The following is a 26,835-nucleotide window of genomic DNA, read 5'->3' on the forward strand; positions in this document are numbered from 1 at the left end:
CTCACACCAATAATTCTGTAGCTTGATTATCCTCTCTACAGCTTTTTCTTTCAGTCTTTGCTTATTCAATAAATTCGTCAGTCTTGTCCAGAGTTGTTCATTTCACTTTCTGTTTTTCCTCTGTCCCCAAGTAAAGCTGTTAGGGTTTCCTTTGTTTTCTTACTTTCTTCTTTGAAATTATAAAATTGACTTTTCTGTAAAATTCTGAAGAAATGGAAACGACCAAGAACCTCTCATTTCTGAAATACATTATCAGTTGCAGTTTTATGTCTCTGATCTAAACAGCTTGTAATGTGAGTTCATTCAGAAAACATACTTGGTATGTTAAAATTGCTTTGAATACATCTAGACCCAATAAATAATCTGTATGTGTGCTGTTCTGTCTTTACTATCTGAAGTTCTTGATGAACTTAAGAGGGCCATAGAGAACAGTTGAGGTAACTTTTTACAAAATTTCAAAAGAAATAATGTGATCCTTTTTGAGAGTTTTTGGTGTCATTTCTAAAGAAAATGCATAGTGTGTAAAAGGTCAGTGTTGATTTGGTTTCTGTCTTGGCTGTTTGCCTATATCATAATAAAAATCAATTTAAAGATGTTCTTTAAAGCAGCAGTTTATATTATTACATCTATTCTGAAGTATAAACCTAGTCTTTTATGATTGTCACAGAGGATAACAGCGTAAGCCATGGTTTTGATGTGTTCAAGCAGTCTGTTTTATCTTTCAGCAACCCAGGTCAAGGTAACCCCGGAAGTCCAAACATTGATATTTTTCCCATAGGAACAGCTTTTGCTTTGGTGTTGTAATAGCTGTGTTTTCATTTATTTGGAGAATAGCTGAAATATAAGTGCAAACAGTGATGGGCAATACTAATAAAAGAGATTATTACTTTTTAACTCCTCTTACTGTCTGTTACTGCCTTAGTACCCATTCTTTTCCCAGCTCACTTCAACTGGGGTGTTATAAATATTTTTGGCAGTTTTGTTGCCTTTCTGTTAAACTTGAGAAAAGGTATTTTGCTTTTAGGAAAGTATTTGATTTAGCTTTCTCCTCTTAACCAACTTCAGTAAAGCTCGGCACTGCAGCAGTGTTTGTGTTTTGGAAATCCTCAGTCTTGGGCAATGATTAAGAGCCTGTTACATGAGTCAGCAAAGAAAAGGCCAGAGTTCTCAATTTGAATGAAAATAGTAGAAATAGAGCTCATATTAATCACCAGAAGACGGTGAAATTTTCTAGTGGTGTTTAAAAGGATTTTGTACATGGTCATAATTTATATAAAGCTCTGATGCTAACTAACCAGAGGTTCAATAGTTAAAAACTAAGTTTAGGAAGATATTTGTGGTTCAGGTGCCATAAGCTTGCACTTAGATATGGAAATAAAGCTAGAGTATGTTAAAAAAACAATTAAAAACCGTTAGAAATCTTGGAAATAGAATAAATAAATAAGGTAAATAGATGGTTTAAACTGTAGATAAGGCACAGAGATTTTAGTAAATTAGAAAATGGTATTTGAGAAATTCTCCTTCCCAGTGAGACAGAGAGAGAAATGTCAAAGAGCACTTGACATAGAGGATGAATTCAGCCTCCAGCACATATCTAAAAAGAGTTCCAGGAGAAGAGAAGGGAGGGAATAGTAGAAAATATTTGAGGAGAAAATAACTGAGATTTTTCAAGCACTAAGAAAAAAAAAGTGAGTCCGCAACATAAATACTGAGTACCAAGCTGAGTAAATAAAAGTAAATTCATACTTTATTTGACACATCTTAATCTATAAAACATCAAGAATGAAAAGAAAATGTTGAAAACTACCAGAGAAGAAACAGTTGTGCTCACAGGAGATACCACATAAGCAGGATAGATGGCAGGAGACAATGAAATAAGATCTTCAAAGTGCAGAGGAAAAATAATTGTGAACCTAAAATTTTATATTCAGCTAAATTGTTCAAGTGAGAGCAAAATTGATATTTCAGGCATACAAAAACTAAGCATTTATCACCCACATAAATCACCAGAAGAACTGGTAAAGATAACATTTGTGAGAAGAAAAGTAAACAGAGGGAACCTATAGATATAAGAAATCTGACTATAAAAAACAAAACCAAAAAACTTCCTGGTTCACTTTATTTTTTTAAACAAAGAAAGTAAAACAAATGCAATAATAACAAGATTGGGGCTTAAGGCAAAAACAGTGAAGGGGTATAGAAGGCTATCTCATGCTGGAAGAAACAATCTTTCAAGAAAATGTGGGCCGGCCCTGTGGTGGAGTGGTTAAATTTGTGTGCTCTGCTTCAGCAGCCCAGGGTTTCATCAGTTCGGATCCTGTGTGAGGACCTGGCACTGCTTGTCAGGCTATGCTGAGGCGGTATTCCACATGCCACAACTAGAAGGACCCACAGCTAAAAAATATACAACTATATACTGTGGAGACTTGGGGAGGAAAAAAGCCAAGAAGATTGGCAACAGTTGTTAGCTCAGGTGCCAATCTTTAAAAAAAAAAAAAAAGTAATAATCATGGATGCGTATGTACGTAATAAAATGGCCATGATACATCCTATAGAACAATAGGTGATAGAATTACAAGGAGAAATTGATAAATGCACACATAGGAGATGTTTAACATTATAGCAATTGCTAGATCAAGCAGTAGGTAAAGACATAACAGCTTTGAATAAGCGAATATTAAAAAGCTTGATCTCCTAGGAATTCTGTACCCAAGAAAATATGCATTCCTTTTATATTCATAAAGGAACACTTAAAAGGTTGTCTGCATCTCAAAGGAAGACTCAACATATTAAAAAATTGAGCTACTCACCATGTTTTCTCACCTAATGCAGTTAGAAAGATTTTAAACAACGTAAATATATTTTTTAAAAGTTTGGAAACTAAGGGTGCTGGCCTGGTGGCACAGTGGTTAAGTTCGCACGTTCCACTTTGGTGGCCTGGGGTTCCCCGGTTTGGATCCCAGGTGCAGACATGGCACTGCTTGGCAAGCCGTGCTGTGGTAAGCATCCCACATATAAAGTAGGGGAAGATGGGCACGGATGTGAGCTCAGGGCCAGTCTTCCTCAGCAAAAAGAGGAGGATTGGCCATGGATGTTAGCTCAGGGCTAATCTTCCTCAAAAAAAAAGTTTGGGGTCTAAGAATGCATTCCTGTTGCTTATGGGTTAAAGAGGAAATTGCAATGGAGATTGCAGAATACTTAGAATACGATGAAGATAGTTGTTGGTTGCAGTTAAAAGAAAAGCATTTATTGAAATTAATTTATTAAAAGATACATGATTGAAAATAAATGATCTAAATGTTCAACTCCAGAAGCTACAAAAAGAGTGAACACAAAGAAAGTAGAAGAAAGAAAATAAAAATGGAAATTAATGGGGGCCTGGCCCATGGCCAAGTGGTTAAGTTTGCGTGTTTTGCTTTGGTGGCACAGGGTTCACTGGTTCAGATCCTGGGTGCAGACCTACACACGGCTCATCAAGCCATGCTATGGCAGCATCCCACATAGAAGAACTGGAATGACCTAGTATTAGATATACAACTGTGTACTGGGGTTTTGGGGAGGGAAAAAAGAGGAAGATTGGCAATAGATGTTAGATCAGGGCCAATCTTCCTCACCAAAAAGCATATTTAAAAAAAATAGTTAGTGAAATAGAAAGCAAAGTAACAGTTAAGAAGTTCCATAAAATCAAAAGCACATCTTTTGGAGAGAACCAATAAGAAAGAAAAAGGAGACATAATTACTCACATATTAGTGATGTAAAAGCATGAGAGCACTATGCTAAAAAATTTTGATGAAATGGATAATTTCCAGGAAATATGAATTAACAAAATTACCTCAAATAGAAAACCTGAATAAACCATAACCACAAGAGAAACTGAATCAATAGAATTTTTATTTATAAAAAATGCCACTGGGGGCTGGCCCTGTGGCCGAGTGGTTAAGTTCGCATGCTCCGCTGCAACGGCCCAGGGTTTCACCGGTTTGCATCCTGGGCACGGACATGGCATCGCTCATCACGCCACACTGAGGTGGCATCCCACATGCCACAACTAGAAGGACCCACAACTAAAAATACACAGCTGTGTGCTGGGGGGCTTTGGGAGAAAAAGGAAAAATAAAATCTTAAAAAAAATAAAAGCCACAGGCATAGGTTTTATAGGCAAATTTTGTTGAATCCTCAAGGAACATTTGTTGCTTTCGTTTATATACTATATCAGAAACAAGACAAAGAGGGCCATCCAGTTCGTTTAGTGGGATTAATGTATCCTTGATACCTGAACAAGAGGCACTAATGCTAGTACTGGCATGCTATCAATAAACTAACCTCATTTATGACCATAGAGTTTAAAATCCTAAATAAAATCAACTTCAGTAGAGTATTAAAAAATAGTATACTGTGACCATGCATACTGGGAATGCAAGGATAGTTTAACATTGGAACATCTGTTGATGTACCTACATTGACATAGTAAATGAGAAAAACCAGAAAGGACGCTTAATAACATTTAACACCCTTTAGTAATAGAGTTCATACTAGTTCCTAGCAAACTAGGAATTGAGGGGACCTCCCTCAGCCTAGAAAGTGTTTCTATTAGAAACCAATAGCATATATCATACTTAATGGTAAAATGAGAGAAGAAGACCTATAATCAGTACTTTAATTCGTTTTTGTACTAGTGGTCCTTCTAGCCAATGCAATAAAATAAAAAGAAATGTTATTAAATTTGGAAAGTTAAGGCTAGTTTTGTCTCTATGTGGAGTCCATATTATTACTAACATAGAGGAACCAAGAGAATTCACACTATTAGAACTAAAGAGTTATCAACGTTGTTGGAATGAAGATTAATGTAGAAGAATCAGTTATGTTTTTCTGTATCAGTAACAACTAATTAGAGAAGTAATAGAAAAAAAAGAAATCCTGAAGCAAAGAAAACAAAAGACAAGGGAAAAAATCAGAATCCTTAGTCACTTGGGAGTAAGTCTAACCAAGGATACAGAAACCTTTTACAAAGGAAAGTTATAAAACTGTTTGAAGGACATGAAAGAAAATCTGAATAAATGGAATGAGATACCATATTCACAGTTGGAAAGACTCAGTGTCACAAAGATACTAAGTCTCACCTCAACCTATAAATTCAAGGCAATTCCAATTAAAATTGCTTTTTTCCCTCATGGATTTTCCAAACTATCTTCAGTTGTACAAGGAAGAACAGGATCAAGAAGATGATGTGACCCACTGTGTTGAACCACCAGTTTATAGGAAATGCAGAGAGCAAAAGGACAAGTTCAACTATAAGTATGCAGTTTGCAAAATCCAGACCGTGAGAAGTTCTGCAAGACAACCTAGTTTCCTCAATAAATAAATTGCAAGGAAAAAAGAGATGGAGGGGAAATCTATAGGTTAAAAGAGACTTAAAATGCATATGAACTAACTGTAATGTATAGACCTTATTTGGACTCTGATTCAGAGAGCTGAACTATTAAAAAATTTAGACAACTGGAAATTTCAACACTGGCTGGATGTTTGATGATGCATCAGGTATTGTTAAATTTTGTCAGGTGTGAAAATTGTCCTTACAAAGTGAAATAAGCTAGTCAGAAAAAGACAAATAATGTATGATTCTACTTTTATGAGGTATCTGGAATAATTCAGCTTAAAGATGTAGAAAGTAGAATGTGGGTTGCCAGGGGCTTGTAGGAGGGGGAAATAGGGAGTTGTTTAATGGGTATAGTTTTAGTTTTGTAAGATGAAAGCTTCTGGAGATTGATTGCACAACAATGTGAAGAACTTGATACCACTAACTGTACACTTAAAAATGGTTACGATGGAAGTTTTATGTGTGTTTTTAAAAAATGGTCCTTTTAGACGTACATACTGAAATGTTGATGGGTAAATGATAGGTTTGAGAGTTCTACTTCTGGTGTGGTAATGTTAGGAGCTTCCATTCCTCAGCAAAACTGGTGAAAACTGTTTTAAAAAATAACCATTTAAAGTCTCTGGAAGTGGTCCTAAGGCATACAGCAAATGAAATATTTCTTCAAGAAAATCTACTAAATCTTGTTAAAAACAGAGTCTGTGGTGTTTGATCCATGAACTGTTCCCTCCTTCTCCCCTCCCAGCCTGGTGTGATGGAAACTCCACTCCAGGCGGATGATGCCAAGAACACAGGTCTGCCAAGAACACAGGTGGGGGCTACAGAATCATCTCCCTCCCCTGCCCAGCTACCTTTTAGAGGCTAAGTATTGGTTGAGTGTGGCCCAGAGATCTGGAGCTCCTTTCTTCTGCCCAGCCCTCACTCTTAGGATGGAGGCTCTACATTGAGTGTGGTGTACTGACAATACTAGGGCCCTGATAGCCCTTGCCCTATCTTGTTTGTAGGGTGGAATTTCCATGCTGGGAGAAACAAGCCAAGACGACCAGAGGCTACCATTCCATCTCGCCTTGTCAGGGCCCTGTTCCTAAACCAGATATGTCACTGAGAGAGGAAGAACACCAGCAATTAAGTGGATTTTGACAGATGGATATGGTCAGAAAGAGACAAACACAAGGGATTCCTGAAATAACTGTCATCCATTAGTGACTGTGCACGTGCCTGAGGCTGTACCTGCTAGGAGCAATGTGAGAGACTTCATACTGTGAGAGTGGGGGGAGAAGGGGAGAAGAAGTAGACTTTAGTAAAATAATCCAGCCAACCACTAAACAAGTAAACAGCAGACAGCAATAACAAGCTTGGAAGGGGTGGGGATGAACCAGTACTAGAGCTGCTATAATATATTATCCAAAATGTCGTCAATCAAAAAAAATTTAGGAGCTATAAAATAAACAGAAAATTGTGACCATATAAAGGAACAAAGCACACAGTGCCTGGGAGGGTGATCAAATGTCAGATTTAACAAAGTCTTCAAAGTAGTCAGAAATACGTTCAAAGAACTGAAGAAAACCATGCTTAAAGAAAAAAATATGACAGTGTTTCATCAAATAGAGAATATCAATAAGAAGTTATAACAAAGAACCAGTGGAAATTCTGGAGTTGAAAAGTAGAATAATTAGGGTGGTCCTGTTCAGTTCACTCTGCTTCAGCAGCCTGGGTTCAATTCCCAGGCATAGATGCACACCACTTAGCAGTGGCCATGCTGTGGCAGTGACCTAAATACAAAACAGAGGAAGATTGGTACAAATGTTAGCTCAGGGCAAATCTTCCTCAAGCGGTAAAAAAAAAAAAAAAGGAAGATTGGCAACAGATGTTAGCCCATGGTGAATCTTCCTGAGGGGGTGGAGGAGAGAAAAGTATAACAGTTAAAATGAAAAATTCACTGTAGGGGCTAAACAGTGGATTTGCACTGGTAGAAGAAAGAATTAGTTAACTTGAAGATAGATCACTTAGATTGTCAGATCTGAAGAACAGAAAGAAAATAGAAAAATGAACAGAGCCTCATAGATATGTGGGTCATCATTAAGTGTGCTTAATGGATGCTTACGCTCCCGTATGTGTAATGGGAGTGCCAGAAGGAGAGGCAAGAGAAAGAGAGAGAAAAGACATTTGAAGAGATAATGGCTGAAAGTTTCCCAAATCTGATGAAAAGCAGTAATATACATGTTTACGAAGCTCATTGAGCTTGAAGTAGGATAGAGATGTGCAAAGAGATACATACACAGACACAGCATAGTAAAAATGTTGAAACCCAAAGACAAGGAGAAAATCCTGAAAGGAACTAGGGAAAAACAACTTGTCATCTCTAAGGGAGCGTCAATAAGATTAACAGCTAACTTCTCATTAGAAACTATGGAGGTGAGAAGGCAGTGGGGTGACATTTAAAATGCTGAAAAGAAAAAAACTTAACCAAGAATCCTATATCCAGCGAAAGTCTTTCTAAGATGAAGATAAAAAAAAAAAGACATTCTCAAATAAACAGAAACTGAGAGAATTTTTCCCTAGTGGACTGCCTTACAAGAAATACTAAAGGAAGTTCTTTAGCTGAAAGCAGGTAATTCTGGACGGTAATTTGAATTCATGTGAAAAAACAGATTCCCTAGTAAAGGTAATTGTGTAACCATAGCACTATAAATAAATATTTCTTGATTTAAAAAAGCAATTTTATAAGCCAATATGTATATTATTGTTTTATTGGGCCTGTAATGAATGGAAATGTAATATATTTGCACAAACAAGTTGGGTGGGAGGAAAGTTGTGTTGGACTAAGGAAGTGACACTGGATGGTAATTCCAACACACAGAATCAAGTGAAAAAAGCCAGAAATGGTAAATAAGAAGGTTAATATAGCACATGCTATAAATATATACTTGGTCTCCTTTCTCCTCTCAGCTTCTTTAAAAGACAATTATATGAAGCAATAATTATATCATTGGGTTTGTAAAATACTGGTGACAATGTATATAACAGTAATAGTATAGACATGGGAAAAGGGAATAGAGCTATAGAGGAGTAACATTTCTATATTGCCTTGGAATTAGGGTTGTGCAGATTCTGTTAAGATGTATATGGTAAGCCCTAGAGTGACCACTAAGGAAATAACACAAGAAAATATCGTGGAACAATTATGAAAGGAATTAGCATGTTGCATTAGAATTTACTCACTTAATGCAAAAGAAAGCAATAAAAGAGGGATAGAGGAGCAAAAAGACCTGAGACGTATAAACAGAAGTTGCAGACTTAAGTGCAATGTTAATGTGATGTCAGTAATATTATACGTGAAGGGATTAAACAATCCAAACAAAAGACAGTTTCAGACTGGTTAGTAAAACAAAATTCAGCTATTCTTGAATACATTTTAGATTCAGAGATATGAATAGATTGAAAGGAAAAGACTGAAAAAAAGATATATACAGCAACCATAAGAAAGCTGGAGTGGCCATACTAATATCAGCCAAAGTAGATTTTAAACCAAAAAATGTTACTGGAGATAAAGAGGGACATTTTATAGTGACAAAAAGGCCAATCTGTCAGGAAGACAAAACAGTTCTATACACATCTAAGTACAGACTCCCAAAATACAGGAAGCAAACTGACAGAAATGAAGGGAGAAATATGCAGTTAGACAATAGTAGTATATACTTCAATACTCCACTTTCAGTAATGAATAGAACAAGGAGAAGATTAACAAGGAAATAGACGATTTGAACATAAAAGGATTAAAATAAAATGAAGTGTGTTCTCTGATCACATTGGAATGAAATTTGGGAAACTCACGAATATGTAGAAATTAGATAACACAGTCCTAAGTAACCAGTGGCTGAAAGAAGAAATCACAAAATTAGAAAATACTTCGAGATAAGTGAAATTGTAGGCACAACATACCAACCCTTATGGGATGCAGTTACATCAGTGGTTAGAGGGACATATATAGCTGTAAAGGCCTATATTAAAGAATAAGAAATATCTTAAATCAATTAGGTTACTGATTTAAGTGGTAGGTAACCTTTTACCTCAAGACTGGAAAAAAGAGTTAATGAAACTTAAAGCAAGTAGGAGGAAAGAAATAATAAGGATTAGAGTAAAAATCAATGGAATAGAGAATAGAAAAATAATAGTATCAGTGAAACTAATGGTGCATGCTTTGTAAAGACCAACAAAATTGACAAATCTTTAGCTTGATTGGCGAAGAAATGAATACAGAGGCCATTACTACTGACCTTACAGAAATATAAAAGGGTTATAATGGAATGCTTTGAACAACTTGATGCCAATAAATTGGATAACTTAGATGAAATGGACAAATTCCTAGAAAGATAGAGACACCAAAATGGCTAAAGAAGAAGTAGAAAATCTGAGTAGACCCATAGAAAATAAAGAGATTGATTTTGTAATTAAAAAAAACTATGCACACACACGAAAAAGAAAAACCTAGATGGCTTAAGTAGTGTATTTTATGAAATGTTCAAAGAATTAACACTAATACTTCTCAAACTCTTATAAAGAAAAGTCGTGAGGAGGCACTTCCATAGTCGTTTTATGAGGCTAGTATTACCCTGATACCAGAACCAACACAGATATCACAAGCAAAAACACTATAGACCAATACTCCTTATGAATATAGATGCAAAAACCCTCAACAAAATACTAGCAAGCCAAATTCAGCAATACTTAAAAATTATATACCACCACTGAGAGAGATTTATCCTAAGAAGGCAAAGCTCAACACCTGAAAATCAATGTAACACAGCACATTGATAGCGTAGAAAACAATGTGTGATCTCTACAGACAGAAAAACGTTTGACAAAATCCAACAGGCTTTCATAATAAAAACACTAAACTAGGAATAGAAGGAAACTTCATCCACCTCATAAAAGGCATCTGTAAAAAACCTACAGCTAACATCATCATTTGTTGTTAGTGCCCTTGAGTCTGTTCTAATTCCTAGCAACCCTGTGTATAGCAGAGTAGTACCCTGCCTTGTCTTTTCGTGCCATCCTCTTATCTTCCGACGCTATATAAGAATGCTCTGTTGCTGTTCATCATCATACTTAACTAAGTGGTTAAAGACAGTGCTTTCTCCCTAAAATTGGGAATAAGACAATGATTCCACTTTCACCAGTTCTATTCATCATTGGACTGGAGTTTCTATCCAGGGCAATTAGGCCAAAAAGAAGAAAAAAAAAGAGAATCCAAATTGGAAGGGAGGAAGTGAAACTATATTTTCAGATGACCTTTTCTATCTAGAAAATTATGGGGAATCCACTAAAAAACTAAATATAGGTTTGAACTAAACAAGAGTTCAGCAAGGTTACAGGATACAAGATCAATATACAAAAATCAATTGTATTTCTATATACTTGCAATAAATCTGAAAATGAAGTTAAAGAAACTTAAAGTTAAAATTTTAATTGAAATTCCATTTACAATAGCATCAAAATGAATAATACACTTAGGAATAAATTTAACAAAGTATGAAACTTGTACTCTGAACTTCCAAAACACTGTTGAAAAAATTTAAGATGATCTAAATAAAGGTTGGAAAGACATGCCATGTTCATACATCAGAAGACTTAATATTGGCAATACTCCCCTGATTGATCTACGAATTCAATGCAATGTCTTTCAGTAATCTCAGTGACCTTTTTTGTAGAAATAGGATAAGCTGTTTAGAATAAGCTGATCCAAAAATTTATATGAAAATACTAGGGAGCCAGAATAGCCAAAACGTTCTTGGAAAACAAGAACAAAGTTGGAGGACTCAACTTCTTGATTTTAAAACTTACTGCAAAGCAACAGTAATTGAGACAGCGTGATGCTGGCATAAGTACAGGTATAGTTCAATGGAATATAACTGAGAATCCAGAAATAAACCCTCACATATATGAGCAATTGATTTTCTACAAGGTACCAAAACAATTCAGTTGGGAAAGAATCATCTTTTCAACAAATTGTGCTGAGACATCTGGATGTCTACATGCAAAAGAATGACATTGGGCCCCTAGCATCTACAAAAATTAACTCAGTGTATCAGGGACCTAGATTTAAAAGGTAAACTATAGAACTCTTAGAAGAAAACATAGGGGTAAATCTGTGTGACTTTGGATTAGGCAGTGATTTCTTAGCACACTACAGGCAGAAGTAACTGATGAAAAATTAGGTAAATTGGATTTCACCAAATTTAAAGATTTTTGTGCTTCCAAGTACACTATCAAGGAAGTGAAAATACAACCCACTGAATGGGAGAAAATTTTGCAAATACAATGTCAGATAAGAGACTTTTATCTAGATGATATAAATAACTCATTTAACTCAGTAATAAAAAGACAACCCAACTAAAAATGGTCCACAGATCTGAATAGACATTTTTCCAAAGAGCATATGCAAATGGCCAATAAGCACATGATAAGATGCTCAGTGTCATTAGCTATCAGGGAAATGCAAATCAAAATTACAAAATGCTACTTCACACCTACTATCACGGCTATGTCAAAAGTCAGTAACAAGTGTTGGCAAGGATGTGGAGAAATGAAAACCCTCATACTCTGCTGGCAGGAATGTTAAAAGGTCCAGCATCTTTGGAAAAAGTCTTTCAGTTCCTCAAATGGTTAAGTATAGAGTTACCATTTGACCCAGCAATTCCGCTCCTAGATGTAACACAAGAGAAAGGAAAACGTGTCCATACATAAACATGTACGTGAATTTCCATAGCAGCATTACTCATAATGAATGGATAAACAAATTGTTTTTATTATTCATCCATTAAAAGGAATGAAGTGCTGAAACTCAGTACAACATGGATGAACCTTGAAAACATATGCTAAGTAACAGAAGCCAGTCACAAAGGATCACATATTGTACGATGCCATTTATATGAAATATCCAGAATAGGTGATCAATGGCGATAGAAAGTAGATTAGTAATTTCCTAGGACTGGGGCGTTGGAGGGTTGGCAGTGATAAAGAGTACTGGATTTCTTTCTGGGGCGGTGAAAATGTTCCAGAATTGATTGTGGTGGTGATTGCACAAGTCTGTGAATGTTACAACGATGAGATATCACTGCATACCTATTATGATGGCCCAAATCTAAAACACTGACAACACTTTCTGCTCAGTTTTGCTGTGCACCTAACATTGCTCTCAAAAATAAAGTTTCTTAATTTAAAAAATGTCTGAGACTTGTCTCAGTATATTGTGGAGTGCATACTGATGGATGGGGCAAGATTGCCCATGAGTTTATGGTTGCTGGAGCTGGGTGGTGGGTACATGAGGCTTATAATAACTTTTGATATCTGGTAGGGCAAGTGCCCTTACTTTATTCAAAACTATATCATGGCCTTTTTTTTTTTTTTTTAAAGATTGGTACCTGAGCTAACATCTGTTGCCAATCTTTCTTTCTTTTTCTTCTTCTCCCCAAAGCCCACCAGTACATAGTTGTATATTCTAGTTGTAGGTCCTTCTGGCTCTGTATGGGACACCACCTCAGCATGGCTTGATGAGCAGTGCCATGTCCACACCTAGGATCTGAACTGGCGAAACCCTGGGCCGCCAAAGCAGAGCACATGAACTTAACCACTCGGCCACAGGGCCAGCCCCATCATGGCCTTTTTATTAAACTATTTAGTATGGAAAATTTTAAACATATACAAGAGGAGACAAAATAGTATAAATAATGCTGTTTTAGTTTAGTATAGTTTTGGCATGAGAATAGACATATAGACCATTTTTATAAAATAGAGGCTTTAAAACCAGACCCTCACATATGTGGAAATTTGATGTATGACATAGATGGCATTATAAAACTGGGTAAAGACTGGGGCAATGGGTATAGAACAATGGGAACATCTGTGTAGAAGGAGTAGATCCCTACCTCACACTTGAGTGCCCGTGAACGTAATAGTTGATGTGTTGGTGTATGGTATTGCAACTGACGAGTGAAGTAGTTGCAGGTACTAGCAATCTCAAAAACAATGTTGTGGAGTGAGAGGTAATTGCAGAAGAATAGTATGCTGTGAGAGCATTAAGGTTTTAAAAGCCTGCAACATAGAGTAAAGGTGTAAAATATACATGGTAGTGACTCCAGATTCTTGATAGTTGTTACCTGTGAGGAAGGTAGTGTATTTGTAATGTTTTATTTCTTAAAGTTAAAAAGAAATTAAAGCAGATGTAGCGATAACATTAAAAATTGATGAAGCTAGGAGATGATAGATGTTCCTTTTAGAATTCTTTTGTCTCCATGTTTGAAATATTCTATAAGGTATTAGCATAACCAAATGAAGTGTCTTGTTTGGATCCTGATTCAAGCAAATCTTCAAAAAGACATTTTTGTGGTAGTTGGAGAAATTTTACTACAGAGAGGTTGTTAGATTATATCAAACAATTGTAAATTTTTTTAGGTGTGACAATGACCCTGTATTTATATAAGAAAATATCTGTGTTTTTAGAAATACGTATGTAGTGTGTTACATAATGTGATAGGGTTTCTGAGGCTTAGTTTAAAATACTTCGGCAAAGAAGAAGGATAGTTGGAGTAAATGTGGTGAAATCTTGGTAAGTGGTGAATCTTGGTGATAGGTATGTGAAGGGTTATTGTACTATACTCTCAGCTTTTGAGTATGTTTGAAAATCTTCAAAATTAAATATGCAAAAACGAAATAAATAATTAACCTGTACCATTGGCTAACATGTTTGATATGCTTTGCTACAGAAAAATTTTTTTCTTTTTTTTAAACTTCTGTTTGTTTCCTGGTTTAAATATATATACAGATACTTAAAGTAATATATATAATGTGTTATATTTTATCTAACACACGTAAATATATATAAAGGAAGTCGAGAGTAAAGTAATATGTATAATGTGTTATATTTTATCTAACACACGTAAATATATATAAAGGAAGTCGAGAGTAAAGTAATATGTATAATGTGTTATATTTTATCTAACACACGTAAATATATATAAAGGAAGTCGAGAGTAAAATTGACGTAGTCTTCCTCTAGACCCTCTATCCTGCTTCTGACTGTATGGAGACATGCCAGAAATTACTCTTCAGGTTTGGTATTTGTGTGTTTTTCTTTCATAGTGACAATGTGGCAGTGAATAGCTCTGGATAATTCCCAATAAATCAGAAGTAGCAGGGATAATTAGCATGAGGAGGTGTTCACTATATGAACTAGAGCCTTGACAAGATGGTGGTTCTTGGGGCTGGCCTGGTGGCACAGCAGTTAAGTGCACACGTTCTGCTACGGTGGCCCGGGGTTCGCCGGTTGGGATCCTGGGTGCAGACATGGCACCACATGGCAAGCCATGCTGTGGTAGGCGTCCCACATATAAAGTAGAGGAAGATGGGTATGGATATGAGCTCAGGGCCAGTCTTCCTCAGCAAAGAGAGGAGGATTGGCAGCAGATGTTAGCTCAGGGCTAATCTTCCTCAAAAAAAAAAAAAAGATTGTAGTTCTCAGCAATGAATAAAGTATTCCGAAAGGAATGCTTTTTCTTTTATTTCACATTTTACAAAACAGTTTAACACTTTGAATAAAGAGGTGATACATGCTCAAACACACTTCTTTTGTGGTTTTACGTGTTTATGTCTTTACTCAGTTTCTGAGTCATTCAAAATGTTTTAATAATGGTGACAAAATGATGTGACACTGATGTTGAGAGAGTAGAGATTTCTTAAATGACTTTACTTAGCATGACTGGGTCCCCCCCCATTCCTTAGACTGTGAAATTGTTAATTCCTGTGATTGTTTGATAATGATGAATACCTTCACAACTTTTAAAAGTTCTTTAGTTGGTATTATCTTTGATTTTTTTCAGGTACTTAGAAATTTATGCAGAAAAATGTTGGTGGTCTCCTGGCTTGAGGGCCTTATGATTCCTTTAAAGTCATACAGCTGGTCAGTGGTAGAGTTAGATCTTAAATTGTTTTTATAGCCGATTGGCTTAATTACTGTGCCCTATGAAGGAAATTGATGACTTTGCAAAGATGAAGAGTTCTTCTGCATAAATGTCTCATAACTTTTAGATGGTAAGAGATAAGGAAGTTAGGAGACAGACAGCGGCAGACTTGGAAAAGTTTTGTAAGAGAAAATAGATTTAATATCCAATATATATAAAAATCCTCTTCCAAAGCAGAGGAAAAACAATTAATTGGAAATACAGGTAAAAGATATCACCAAAGAGGAAATACTGGTCACTAATAAATGCATGAAAAGATGTTCAATCTCTCTATTAATAGAAATATAAATTAAAGCTATCAGCATTTTCCACCCATGATCTTGGCAAGAATTAAAAAAAATGGAAAATAGTGGCTGTTGGTGAGGGTATGGGAAAACCAACACACCCCTGTATGCTGGTGGTAGGTTCATCGTTTTTGGAGCTCAGTTTGGCCAGACGTACGTCCTGCCTAGGCTTAAATCATGCAGTAGGCACACCACATCAACTTAATATTTAGGAGATGGTACTGTGAAGTTAATCCTAACTTTTAAAACACTTGGATACAGTAACTGCCATGTACTCTGGCTTTCTTTTCTTTTATTACCTATTTCTTGAATGTTTACTTTGTGCAAGGTACTGTACTAATAAGCATTTTCAATAAATTGTTTTATCATTAAAATGACTTTTTGAGGCAGATATTTTTATCCCTATTTTGTAGATGTGGAAACTTAGGCCAGAGAGGTTAAGTAAGCTCATTTAACCAGTGAGTAAAAGAGACTAAATTTAGCTCTAAAACTTTGGCCTTAATCACTATCTGATTAGATAGTTAATAATTAATTGATTTGTGATACCCAGCATATCATAAATCTTACCTTTATTACAATGATTTCATTTTCTAAGTTAACATTTTGTAACATATGCTTAATTTCTTCATTAGAATGCTAACATTATAAGTTTACTGTTTTATTTCTTCATTGGAATGTCAGCCTGATGCAAGTGAAGCCCTCATTGATGGAAAGTCTTTTACTTTTTTTCCAGAGGATCTGAAGAGGCAAAATGCAGTGTTACAAGCTGCACAAGATGATTTGGGACACCTTCGGACACAGCTGTGGGAAGCCCAAGCAGAGATGGAAAATATTAAGGCCATTGCCACAGTCTCTGAGAATACCAAGCAAGAAGCTATAGACGAAGTGAAAAGACAGTGGAGAGAAGAAGTCGCTTCACTTCAGGCTGTCATGAAAGGTAAAGACAAAGAAAGTTGGATCTGTTATATGATCTAAGATAACTGATTCTGATGATTGAGAACATTTTCAGAGGGTCTTAAAATATATCCTGAGTTTCATTTGTGGCTTTATATATTACCGTCTTCAAGATGTACTGTTGTCTTTAACATAAAAGGGAAGCCAATAATAGTGTACGTGGGTAAATCATCTGTATCTTTAACAAATTTAATAATGGAGAATTATAATGAATGTTACAGAGATATAGCATTAAATGAGAACTATAGTTCATGATAAGGTTTAAAGCGGGGCTTCAAAATCGATTTTCTTATGGGAGTCAGGCAAGTAACGTCAGTGAATGAAGCTTATGAACACAGAGAGTATGCAGAACCTCCCAGGTGAAAAGTAAAGTTGCTATTTACGCTTATTAGTTTCAGCTAATTATTGCCCATCCAGTCCAGTGTTGCCATGTCTTTTACATTTTTAAGAAAAATTTGGGTTTTTATGTGAAATCTTCACTGCAATCGATGAGGTGAAATGGCCTATGGGATAGAATAGGCTTTATGGGCTGCCAGCTTGTGACCGTTGGTCTAAAGGAAGAGTGGTAGTTTCGTCTCTTTATCTGCTGTTGGCACTAGTGCTTTATTACTTCCTGCATTTCTGAGAAGATTATAATCAAATGAAGTAAGTTGCTGCCTGAATCTTTGGGTTCCTGGAATTAGTTTAGTTAATATTATAAGTGTGAAATAGTGATGACTTTTTTTTCCATCTTCGCAGTTGTGTCGTTTTTGACTTAGTGTTCTTTGTAAGAAGGCCAATTAGACTAGCCCTGTTTCTGAGTTTGTGGCTGTCACCTAGGGATTACTCTAAGCCCCATGTAACAATCCTGACTATAGTGGCTTGCCCAAATAGGAGTTCATTTTTCTCACAGAAGAAGAAATCCAGAGGTAGGTAGTCTAGGGCTGGTTACTGTGCTTGCATGACGTCCTCAGTGTCCTGGGCTTCTTCAGACCTTCTGTTCCTTCATCCTCAGTATGTGTTTTCAACTTCATTTCACCTCATGGCTGAAAAATGGCTGCTCTTCCTTCAGTCTGCCTCAGAAAAGCAAAAATTTGCTAGAAATCTCCAGCATATACCCCCCTCACAATTTATCGAGGTGTGTAGTACCCATAACTACAAGGACAACTGGAAAATCTGGTTTTTAAATTGGGTCATTGACTTCCTAAACAAAATTCGGGTTTTATTAGTAAGGAAGAAGAAGGAGTGGAAATTAATGGGTAACTAGCAGTGTTTATCACATAGTTTTAAGATTATATTAAAGCCATTTTACAAAGACTTTATAGAATTTGTCTCAGTTTAGAATCTGGAGTTGCAGTAAAATATTCCAGAAATATATCCCTTTTCTCACACTTTCAGGTGATTGGATTGGAGTGACATGTTACATTTGTCTTAGGAGCCGTTGCATAGTGTCTAAGAACATAGGTTTTGGAATTGGCGTTAGCTTTGAATTCTAACTGTGCTTCTTTCTGTATGAAACATTGGCCAGAGTATTTAACCTTTCCTAAGCTTTCCTCATCTGTAAAATAATATATGGCACAGATTTAATGTGAAGATTAGAGATGACGATTTAAAGCCCTTAGCAGACTTTCTATGCATAATGAGAACTAGAAATGTTAGGGGGTTTTTAGTGAATTAAAAGATTTCCAGAAATTAGGCATGAACTCTTTACATAAGTACTTTTTAAATTTTAGTGTGTCAAAACATTTTTTTTCAGAATGCTTAGACATGAAACATTTGGTGATGTTTTGTAGAAACAGTTCGTGACTATGAGCACCAGTTCCACCATAGGCTGGAGCAGGAACGAACACAGTGGGCACAGTATCGAGAATCTGCAGAGAGGGAAATAGCTGATTTAAGGAGAAGGCTGTCTGAAGGTCAAGAGGAGGAAAATTTAGAAAATGAAATGAAAAAGGTATGAAGGAATGTATTCATCTGTAGACATATTTGAATCCATATGCAAGATGCTTTAATATTATTGTGGTAATAGAAGTTGTACATAAGTTTATGTTTTCTGTTACAGAAATTATTTGGACACAGACCTAAATATAGTAGTGGATAATTTGATGCCCTTCCCCCAGCTATTTGTATGGCTAACTCCCTCACCTTCTTCACCTCGTGAGGCCTGTCCTGACCCTGCCTGTCCTGACCCTGCCGTTTAACATTGCAACCTGCCCACTTCCCTCCCCCACCTACCACAGCTCTGCTGGCTGCCCTTATTCTATTCTAATTTTTCCTTTTCCGTAGCATGTACTTCCTTGTAATATAGAATTCACCTATTTATTATGATTATTGTTTGCTATGTTTCTCTCCTGGTAAGCTCCAGGAGGACAGGACTCTTATTTATTTGTGTAGCCTAAATGCCTAGAATAGTGTCTAGCACATAGGTACTCAGTAAATATTTGTTGAATGAGTCTTGTTGCTTGGTGATCGTTTCTAAACCAAAGCTTTAGAACAGATGTTAATTTTCCTTCTTTCTCAATATACTCTGGTTCCTGTGTGATGACTGTACCGCATATTATGTGTGGACATATTACCATAAAATGCCTGAACACAGAGCAACTAAATATAATGTGAAACATTTTATCATTGAGACAATTTAAAAAGCTTTTTGGCCAGGTTGATTATATAAACATTTACTTTATTAATTTATGTACATGCATATATCTTAAATCACATATTATAAAAAATAATAATTAGAATTTGATTTTTCTTTTCAATCAGATTAATCATAATCTTTGGTTCTATTCTTGTCCATACAAGGACTACTTTTATGTATTTAGAAGGCTATTTAATTAGTTTTTTAATAATGTAAAAATCATCTGAGAACCCAGTACCCAAAACAAAAGCTTGAACTTTGAGCAATAGTTTTTTTCCACTCTCATTTCAGAAAAAGATTGTAATTGAGCATCATCATGAGGATCTGACAATGTCTTCATCATCACTAGAGTTGCTTAGTCATCTAACGTAGTTATCCAAAGTGACAGCGTTCACTTCTCTCAAGTTGTTTGAGATGAATTTGTACTTGATGCTGTCATTGGAAATTTTATTCCAAGCCACAAGTACACATTCTCATGAGGATAATTTTTTTCATTCTTCTAATATATTCATGATTTCCACAACCTGCCACTTTTTGTTGTTTTTAAAATTTATTTTTTAAAATAAACTTTATTTTTTAGAGCAGTATTTAATTTACAGAAAAATTGTGAAGATAGTACAGAGTTCCCATACACTCTACACCCAGTTTCCCCTGTTATTAACATCTTACATTGGTATGGTTCATTTGTCACAATTAATAAGCCAATGTTGATTCATTGTTATTAACTGAAGTCCATTCTTTGTATTCAGATTTCATTAGTTTTTACCTACTGTCCTTTTTTTCTATTCCAGGATCTCATCCAGGACACCACAATAGATTTAGTCATGTATCTTTAGGCTCCTCTTGACTGTGACAATTTCTCAGATTTTCATTATTTTTAAAGGCCTTTCTGTCATTTAAAACGAATTATCCCTAAAAGTTTTGTTTATAATGATATGTAACACTTGGAATTGTGAGGTCATCTTTGCATTAACAAATAACTCAATCTGTGTTAACTTCTTTGCTTCCCCCCTTTTTTCCTGCTGATTTGTATCAGCTGACCTCTGTAAGCATCCCAAATTAGCCTTGACTGAAGTTATTTTAAGCTCACATGTCTTTTGCAAACAGGACTTAGTTCAAAATAAAATGAATGATGAAATGACTTTGTAAGGACCAGAAAATAAAGTGAACCTCCCTTTTCTGAGACAGATGTTTTTTAGGGAAAATTTCCACTTTGGGCATATGTGATATTTTCCCTATCATGAACAATTTAAGATAAGCTTGAGCTCATTTAAATTGAGTGAATAAGGTTAATTTTTATTTTCACCAGAAGGAAAAAAGCTAACTTTTGAGTCTGCCTTTGTTTCAGTATATCTATATCTGTCTATATATATACACACACACACACACATATGTATGTGTGTATATATAGTATACTGAATATATAGTGAAAATAAAAATTATATATATAATATGTAATATATAATGAAAATTATATAATTATATAATATATATAATACATAATTACGTAATGAAAATTCATGTATAATGAAAATTTACTAGTTTACTAGTATGGGTGTTGTTTCCTTTTAATCCATGTTTTTGAGAATGAAGGATGAAAAACAATATGGGGGTCATTCTTTGAGTTTGTTTTATTTAAATATCAAAAGTAAAATAATATTTAAAGCACTCTTTAAATAACTGGGTGGATGGAAGCCTTTTATAGCAACATAATTTTCTAATACTTTAGAAAAGACATTGTTCTATTTTCTAGTGCTTAAAAATAATCTTTTCAGTATTTATAAGGAATTATGGTTTCATTAATTTAGTAACCAGAATTATAAAAAAGTATTTATTATGTGTATTTCCTTTTATATAGAGAATATTTTCCAACTCAATTTCTCAATTATTTAAAAAGTCAAATTTGTCATAGTGAATCCATTTTCCTATGTACTCCCAAATTCTAAGTGGAATATTTGGGAAAACTGTGATTCTGACTTGATATTCAAAGTAATGCAACATTGAAAAGTTAGACGTGGTTCAGTTTTGCGAGTGCTAATGCAGTGCCTGGTAGACTTATTTGTTATACTAATTTTAACGAGTGGGTCAGAGTTTCTTAGAAAAGCAATAAATCAGTAAGTTGTAGCACTTAATTCTTTTTAACCATAGGCCCAAGAGGATGCTGAAAAACTTCGGTCTGTTGTGATGCCCATGGAGAAGGAAATTGCAGCTTTGAAAGATAAACTGACAGAGGCTGAAGACAAGATTAAAGAGCTGGAGGCCTCAAAGGTTGTGAAACACTGTAATCCATTTGCTTGAAAACCAAGATTCTGCCCTAATGCCACGAGCAAAATTAGAATCACTAAGGGGGTAAAAACTGTAATTTAGACTATGCATCTTAAGAATATTGCTTTCTTTCAAATGCAAAAAAATGCTTAGAGATGATTTCGCCCTTATGGATATTTTAAATAATCACAACAGTGATGCTTTTGCAGCTTTGTTACAAAGTTAGTGTTCGTTTTCTTATCAGAATGAGACTCCATCTCATTCATTTTCTTATCAAGGAAAAGAAGCTGTTCAAAGTTGACTTTGTTTTCTGAAGCCAGACCCAGAATTGATCTTTTAGAGATGATGTAGCTATAGTATGGCTGGATTTGTTGGCCATAAAGACAGAAAATACAAAAGGAATGTCAAAATTTTAAGTAATTAATTAAAAGAAAGTAGGAAAGAAAGAAAAAAATAAAAGATAGTAAACAAAAGCACAACACAGGAATGTATCAGTAATCCTTGTAAATCTAAACTGATAATCACCTGCTAAGAAGGATCGGACTAATCAAAGGAGGGTTGCTGGAGCAATTATAATATGAAACAGGATTTAGGGAAAAAAGAGTTAATAGAGATAAAGAGGGAGTGCATCTAATAAATAATCCTTCAATAAGACATGACAATCATGAACTTGAATACAGTTTACATAGCTTTGAAATACGTGAACTAAAAAGTGACCGTTACAAGGGGAAGTTCACATTCACAATTATAGTAGTAGATTTAAACTGACCTTTGACAAGTGATAATGCAAGCAGAAAAAAATATTAGTAGGGATACAGAAGTTTTGAGCAATCTGGTTGATCATTTAGATGTAATAGACACACAGAACCTATACCCAAAAAGGAGAGACTATGTTTTATACTGTAGTGGAGGATGGTAGTTAAGAGCTCAACATTTATTAGCTGGGTGACCTTGGGAAAATTACTGAATCTTACTTTGCATTGGTTTTCTCATCTATAAAATGGGGATAATAGTACTACCTGCTTTGTAAGACTATTATAAGGATTATGTAAGTTAACATATAAAGCACTTAGGATAGTGCATGGAATAAAGTAGTATTATGTTTAGGTACATTATACTTTTCATAAGGTCACAAAGGAAGTGTTAACAAATTTCACAGAAGTGATGTACAGACCCAAGTCTCTGACCACAGGTTATTAAATTATTTACTATAAAATGATAGCTAAAATATGGGGCCGGCCCGGTGGCGCAGCGTTAAGTTCGCACGTTCCGCTTCTCGGCGGCCTGGGGTTCGCTGGTTTGGATCCTGGGTGCGGACATGGCACTGCTTGGCAGCCGTGCTGTGGTAGGCGTCCCACATATAAACTAGAGGAAGATGGACACGGATGTTAGCTCAGAGCCAGGCTTCCTCAGCAAAAAGAGGAGGACTGGCAGTAGTTAGCTGAGGGCTAATCTTCCTCCAAAAAAAAAACAAAAAAACAAAAAAAAAAACCACTCTTGGGGCTGGCCCCGTGGCCGAGTGGTTAAGTTCGCGCGCTCCGCTGCAGGCGGCCCAGTGTTTCGTTGGTTCGAATCCGGGGCACGGATGTGGCACTGCTCATCAGACCACGCTGAGGCAGCATCCCACATACCACAACTAGAAGGACCCACAACAAAGAATATACAACTATGTACTGGGGGCTTTGGGGAGAAAAAGGAAAAAAAAAAAAAAATCTTAAAAAAAAATGATTTAAATAGTGTTTAAAAAAAAAATGATAGCTAAAATAAAATGTCTGGAAGTGAAAAAAATGAATTCATATGGAAAAAGGAATTGTAAAATATTTAGATTGATTTAATATTTTACTCAATCTAAGAAAAGAACAATAGTACAAACAATATGAATGGAAGAAATAATACAGGTAAGAGCAGAAATTGGTGAAATAGAAAAGCAAAAGATGTCACACCAATAGATTTGAAATGAAATAAATTTGATGAAATGAAAAAATTTCTAATAAAAGATAATTAGCCAAGATCATCTCAAGATAAAATAGGAAAACTAAAGTAGTCAATAAGTATTAAAGAAAGTGAATTTATAGTCAAAATCTTTCTGTCCCCTCTCTTCCAAAAGACAGTGGACTCAGTGGGTTTTCCAGGCGGTTTTTTCCAAACCTTCTGGAAAGAGATAATCCTAATATTTCCCAAACTGTATTAGAGACTAGAAAAAGAGGGAAAGCTCTCCAACTCATTTTATGAGACCTGTATAACTACATTACAAACATACACAGAGTAAGGTAGTATAAGAAAAATATATAGAGATCTGTCTCATTTAGGAATACAGAAACAAAAATTTTCAACAGTATAGTTTTTAAAGGAAAAAAAAAAAAGATCATGACCAAATAGGGTATATTCCCAGGAATTTAAAGATGGTAGATCACCAGAAAACCTGTTATTGTTATATACCACATAAAAAAATTGTAGGAGAAGAGCAATATATTCATCTTAGATTCAAAAAGGCATTTAATAAATTTAAACACCCAATAACTTAATAAAGGGCTATTTAACCTTCGGCAAGCATCATAATTAATGATGAATGTTTTGCAGCCTTACTATTAATGACAGGAACAGTATGAGGAGAGCTCCGTTCAAACATTTTGTTCAGGTTGTTTTTGTGGCCCTAGACAATGTAGCAACATGAGATAAAGAAATGAGGCATGGGGCCGGTCTGGTAGCAGAGTGGTTAAGTTCACATGCTCCACTTCAGTGGCCCAGGGTTTGTGGGTTCGGATCCTGGGCCTGGACCTACATACCACTCCTCAAGCCATGCTGTGGCAGTGTCCCACATACACAATAGAGGAAGACTGGCACAGATGTTAGCGACAATCTTCCTCAAGCAAAAAGAGAAGGATTGGCAACAGATGTTAGCTGAGGGCCAATATTCCTCACCAAAAAAAAAAAAAAAAAAAAGGAAAAGAAAAGAAATGAGGCATAAGAACTGGAAAGAAAGCTGTGAAACTGATTTGCTTGTCTATATAGAAAAGCAAGAGAATATATAGATTATTAGACCTGATAAGAGTTCAGGAAAGTTGTTCCAACAAGATTAACGTACAAAAATAGTAGTGTTTCTTTTTATTTGAGGAAGATGAGCCCTGAGCTAACATCTGCCACCAATCCTTTTCTTTTTACTGAGGAAGATTGGCCCTGAGTTAACATCTGTGCTCATCTTCCTCTGTTTTATATGTGGGATGCCTGCCACAGCATGGCTTGATAAGATGTGTGTTGGTCTGCACCCGGGATCCGAACTCACGATCCCCTGGCTGCTAAAGTGGAGTGTGCGAACTTAACCATTGTGCCACTGGGCTGGCCCTGATAGTAGTGTGCTATACCCCAGTAATATCCAATTAAAGAATATAATGGGGGGGAAAGATCCCATTCTCAATAGCAAAAAACCCCACAAAACTATATAAGTTACCTGATAATATATCTAATCAAAAAAGGGCAAGATCTTGATGGAATACATTAAAATTGAAGATCTGAATGCATGTGTGTTCTTGAATGAAAAGATAATATATTATAAAGCAGCAGGCAGTATATCCCCAAGTTCATTTATAAATTTAAAATTCCACTCAAAGTCCAGCAGTTCAATAAGGAACTTGATTCGTAGATCCTAGAATTCATACATGCAAAGGATCAGAAATATACCCAGCAAAATTTTGAAGAAGGCCAGGTGAGGAGACTCACCCTGCCTACCAGACATTAAGACTTAGAATAAAGCTGCTGTAATCAAGATTGTTATTGGTTTAGGGATAAACAAGTGGACCAGTGAAACAGAATAGAGAGCCCAGAAATAGACCCATATGTATATGGAAATTTGATAAATGATGGATGGCATTACAAATCAGTGGGAAAAGAATGGATTTTTAAAAGATAGACTTTTAAAATAATTAGTTATAAATATAGAATAAAGTGAAATTAGCTTTCTACCTCATACTTTACAAAAGTTAACTTCAATTAATTAGAAAGCTAAGAATGAAAAGTAAATCTTTAAAACTTTTAGATGTTAAAAAAAGACAGTGTTAGGGGGCTGGCCCCATGGTCGAGTGGTTAAGTTCACGTGCTCCGCTGCAGGCGGCCCAGTATTTTGTTGGTTCGAATCCTGGGCGCGGACATGGCACTGCTCATCAGACCATGCTGAGGCAGCGTCCCACATGCCACAACTAGAAGGACCCACAACGAAGAATATACAACTATGTACTGGGGGGCTTTGGGGAGAAAAAGGAAAAAAATAAAACCTTTAAAAAAAAATGTTATTTGGAGTACAAAAACATTTCTTAAATAAGACAAAAATATTGACTGTGAAAGAAAAGATTGAAAAATTTGCCAACATTAGAATATAAAACTTCCTTATTAAAAGTTAACACAAAAAGTGAAAAGAGAAGCTATAAACTGTTAGAAGATATCTATACTTCTTATACTTCACAAAAAATCAGTATCCAAAATTAATAAAAATTGCCAAGTGTGTAAGTGCCAAATGACCCAATAGAGAAATAAGAAATGAACAAGCAATTCACAAAAGAGGAAACCAGAATAGTCAAGGAATGTGAAAAGATATTCAACGTCACTAGAAATTAGGGAAATATAAGTGAAAATATAATACCATTTTTACTCTAATGGGATTTAAGTCTTACAGTACAAATTTATTGCATTCACCCACTGTCAGAGTCTGTGAAACTCTTCCCAGTTTCAGCTACTGTTGTCAGATTGGAGCTCCAGTTGACTATTTTGGAGTTCTTGGGGCCCTTGTTGCTTCCTTTTACTTTCCCCTGCATGGATGCCGATACCATGTAAGTCCATATATGTAGATGTCAGTAGTTTGTCCTCATCCTCTTTTTATCACTTGTTTTTTTTTGTAGATGTCTGTGTGTTTTTGGTTTTGTTATTTTAGTAGCTCTGTTGTTAGGGCATATGGAATTCAAGGAAATTCACATTACTCTGCCACCACTGCCATCATCTTCCCAGAGTTCTGCTCAGTAGCTTTCAAATGTTAGAAATTCATTGATTATAAATTGAGTCAAATATTTATTCCAAGAACTAATAGCTGATAGAATTAGCAGTTATATACCACCAGTTTATATCTGCCATATTGACTCTTTTACCATCAACTGAATTATCACCCTCTCTATGTGACAGGGAAATGCCTCACAGCAGTCAGCACTTTGTTGTGCTTTGTTAGTATCTTTCTGGTTGGCTGACAACCTCTAGTGAAACATCAGATAGCAGCTTAAATAATCATTTTAGTCTGTGACCTCTACCACTGTATTGTATTAAATGGTCTAGGAGTAAAG

The 26,835-nt window shown here is 35.5% G+C and overlaps 1 protein-coding gene across 2 annotated transcripts in view; it reads left to right on the forward strand.

Annotated features, from left to right (window-relative positions):
- RABEP1 (rabaptin, RAB GTPase binding effector protein 1) overlaps window positions 1-26,835 on the forward strand; it is a 107,110-nt gene that overhangs the window by 38,820 nt on the left and 41,455 nt on the right. For both annotated transcript variants that reach the window (XM_044744425.2, XM_044744426.2), the window contains 3 exons: window positions 16,412-16,615; window positions 18,405-18,565; window positions 21,398-21,517. In XM_044744425.2, the coding sequence (XP_044600360.2) occupies window positions 16,412-16,615; window positions 18,405-18,565; window positions 21,398-21,517 (485 nt within the window). The remainder of the gene's footprint in view (window positions 1-16,411; window positions 16,616-18,404; window positions 18,566-21,397; window positions 21,518-26,835) is intronic.

This window comes from Equus asinus, chromosome 13, assembly GCF_041296235.1.
Source record: "Equus asinus isolate D_3611 breed Donkey chromosome 13, EquAss-T2T_v2, whole genome shotgun sequence".
Lineage (NCBI taxonomy): Eukaryota > Metazoa > Chordata > Mammalia > Perissodactyla > Equidae > Equus > Equus asinus.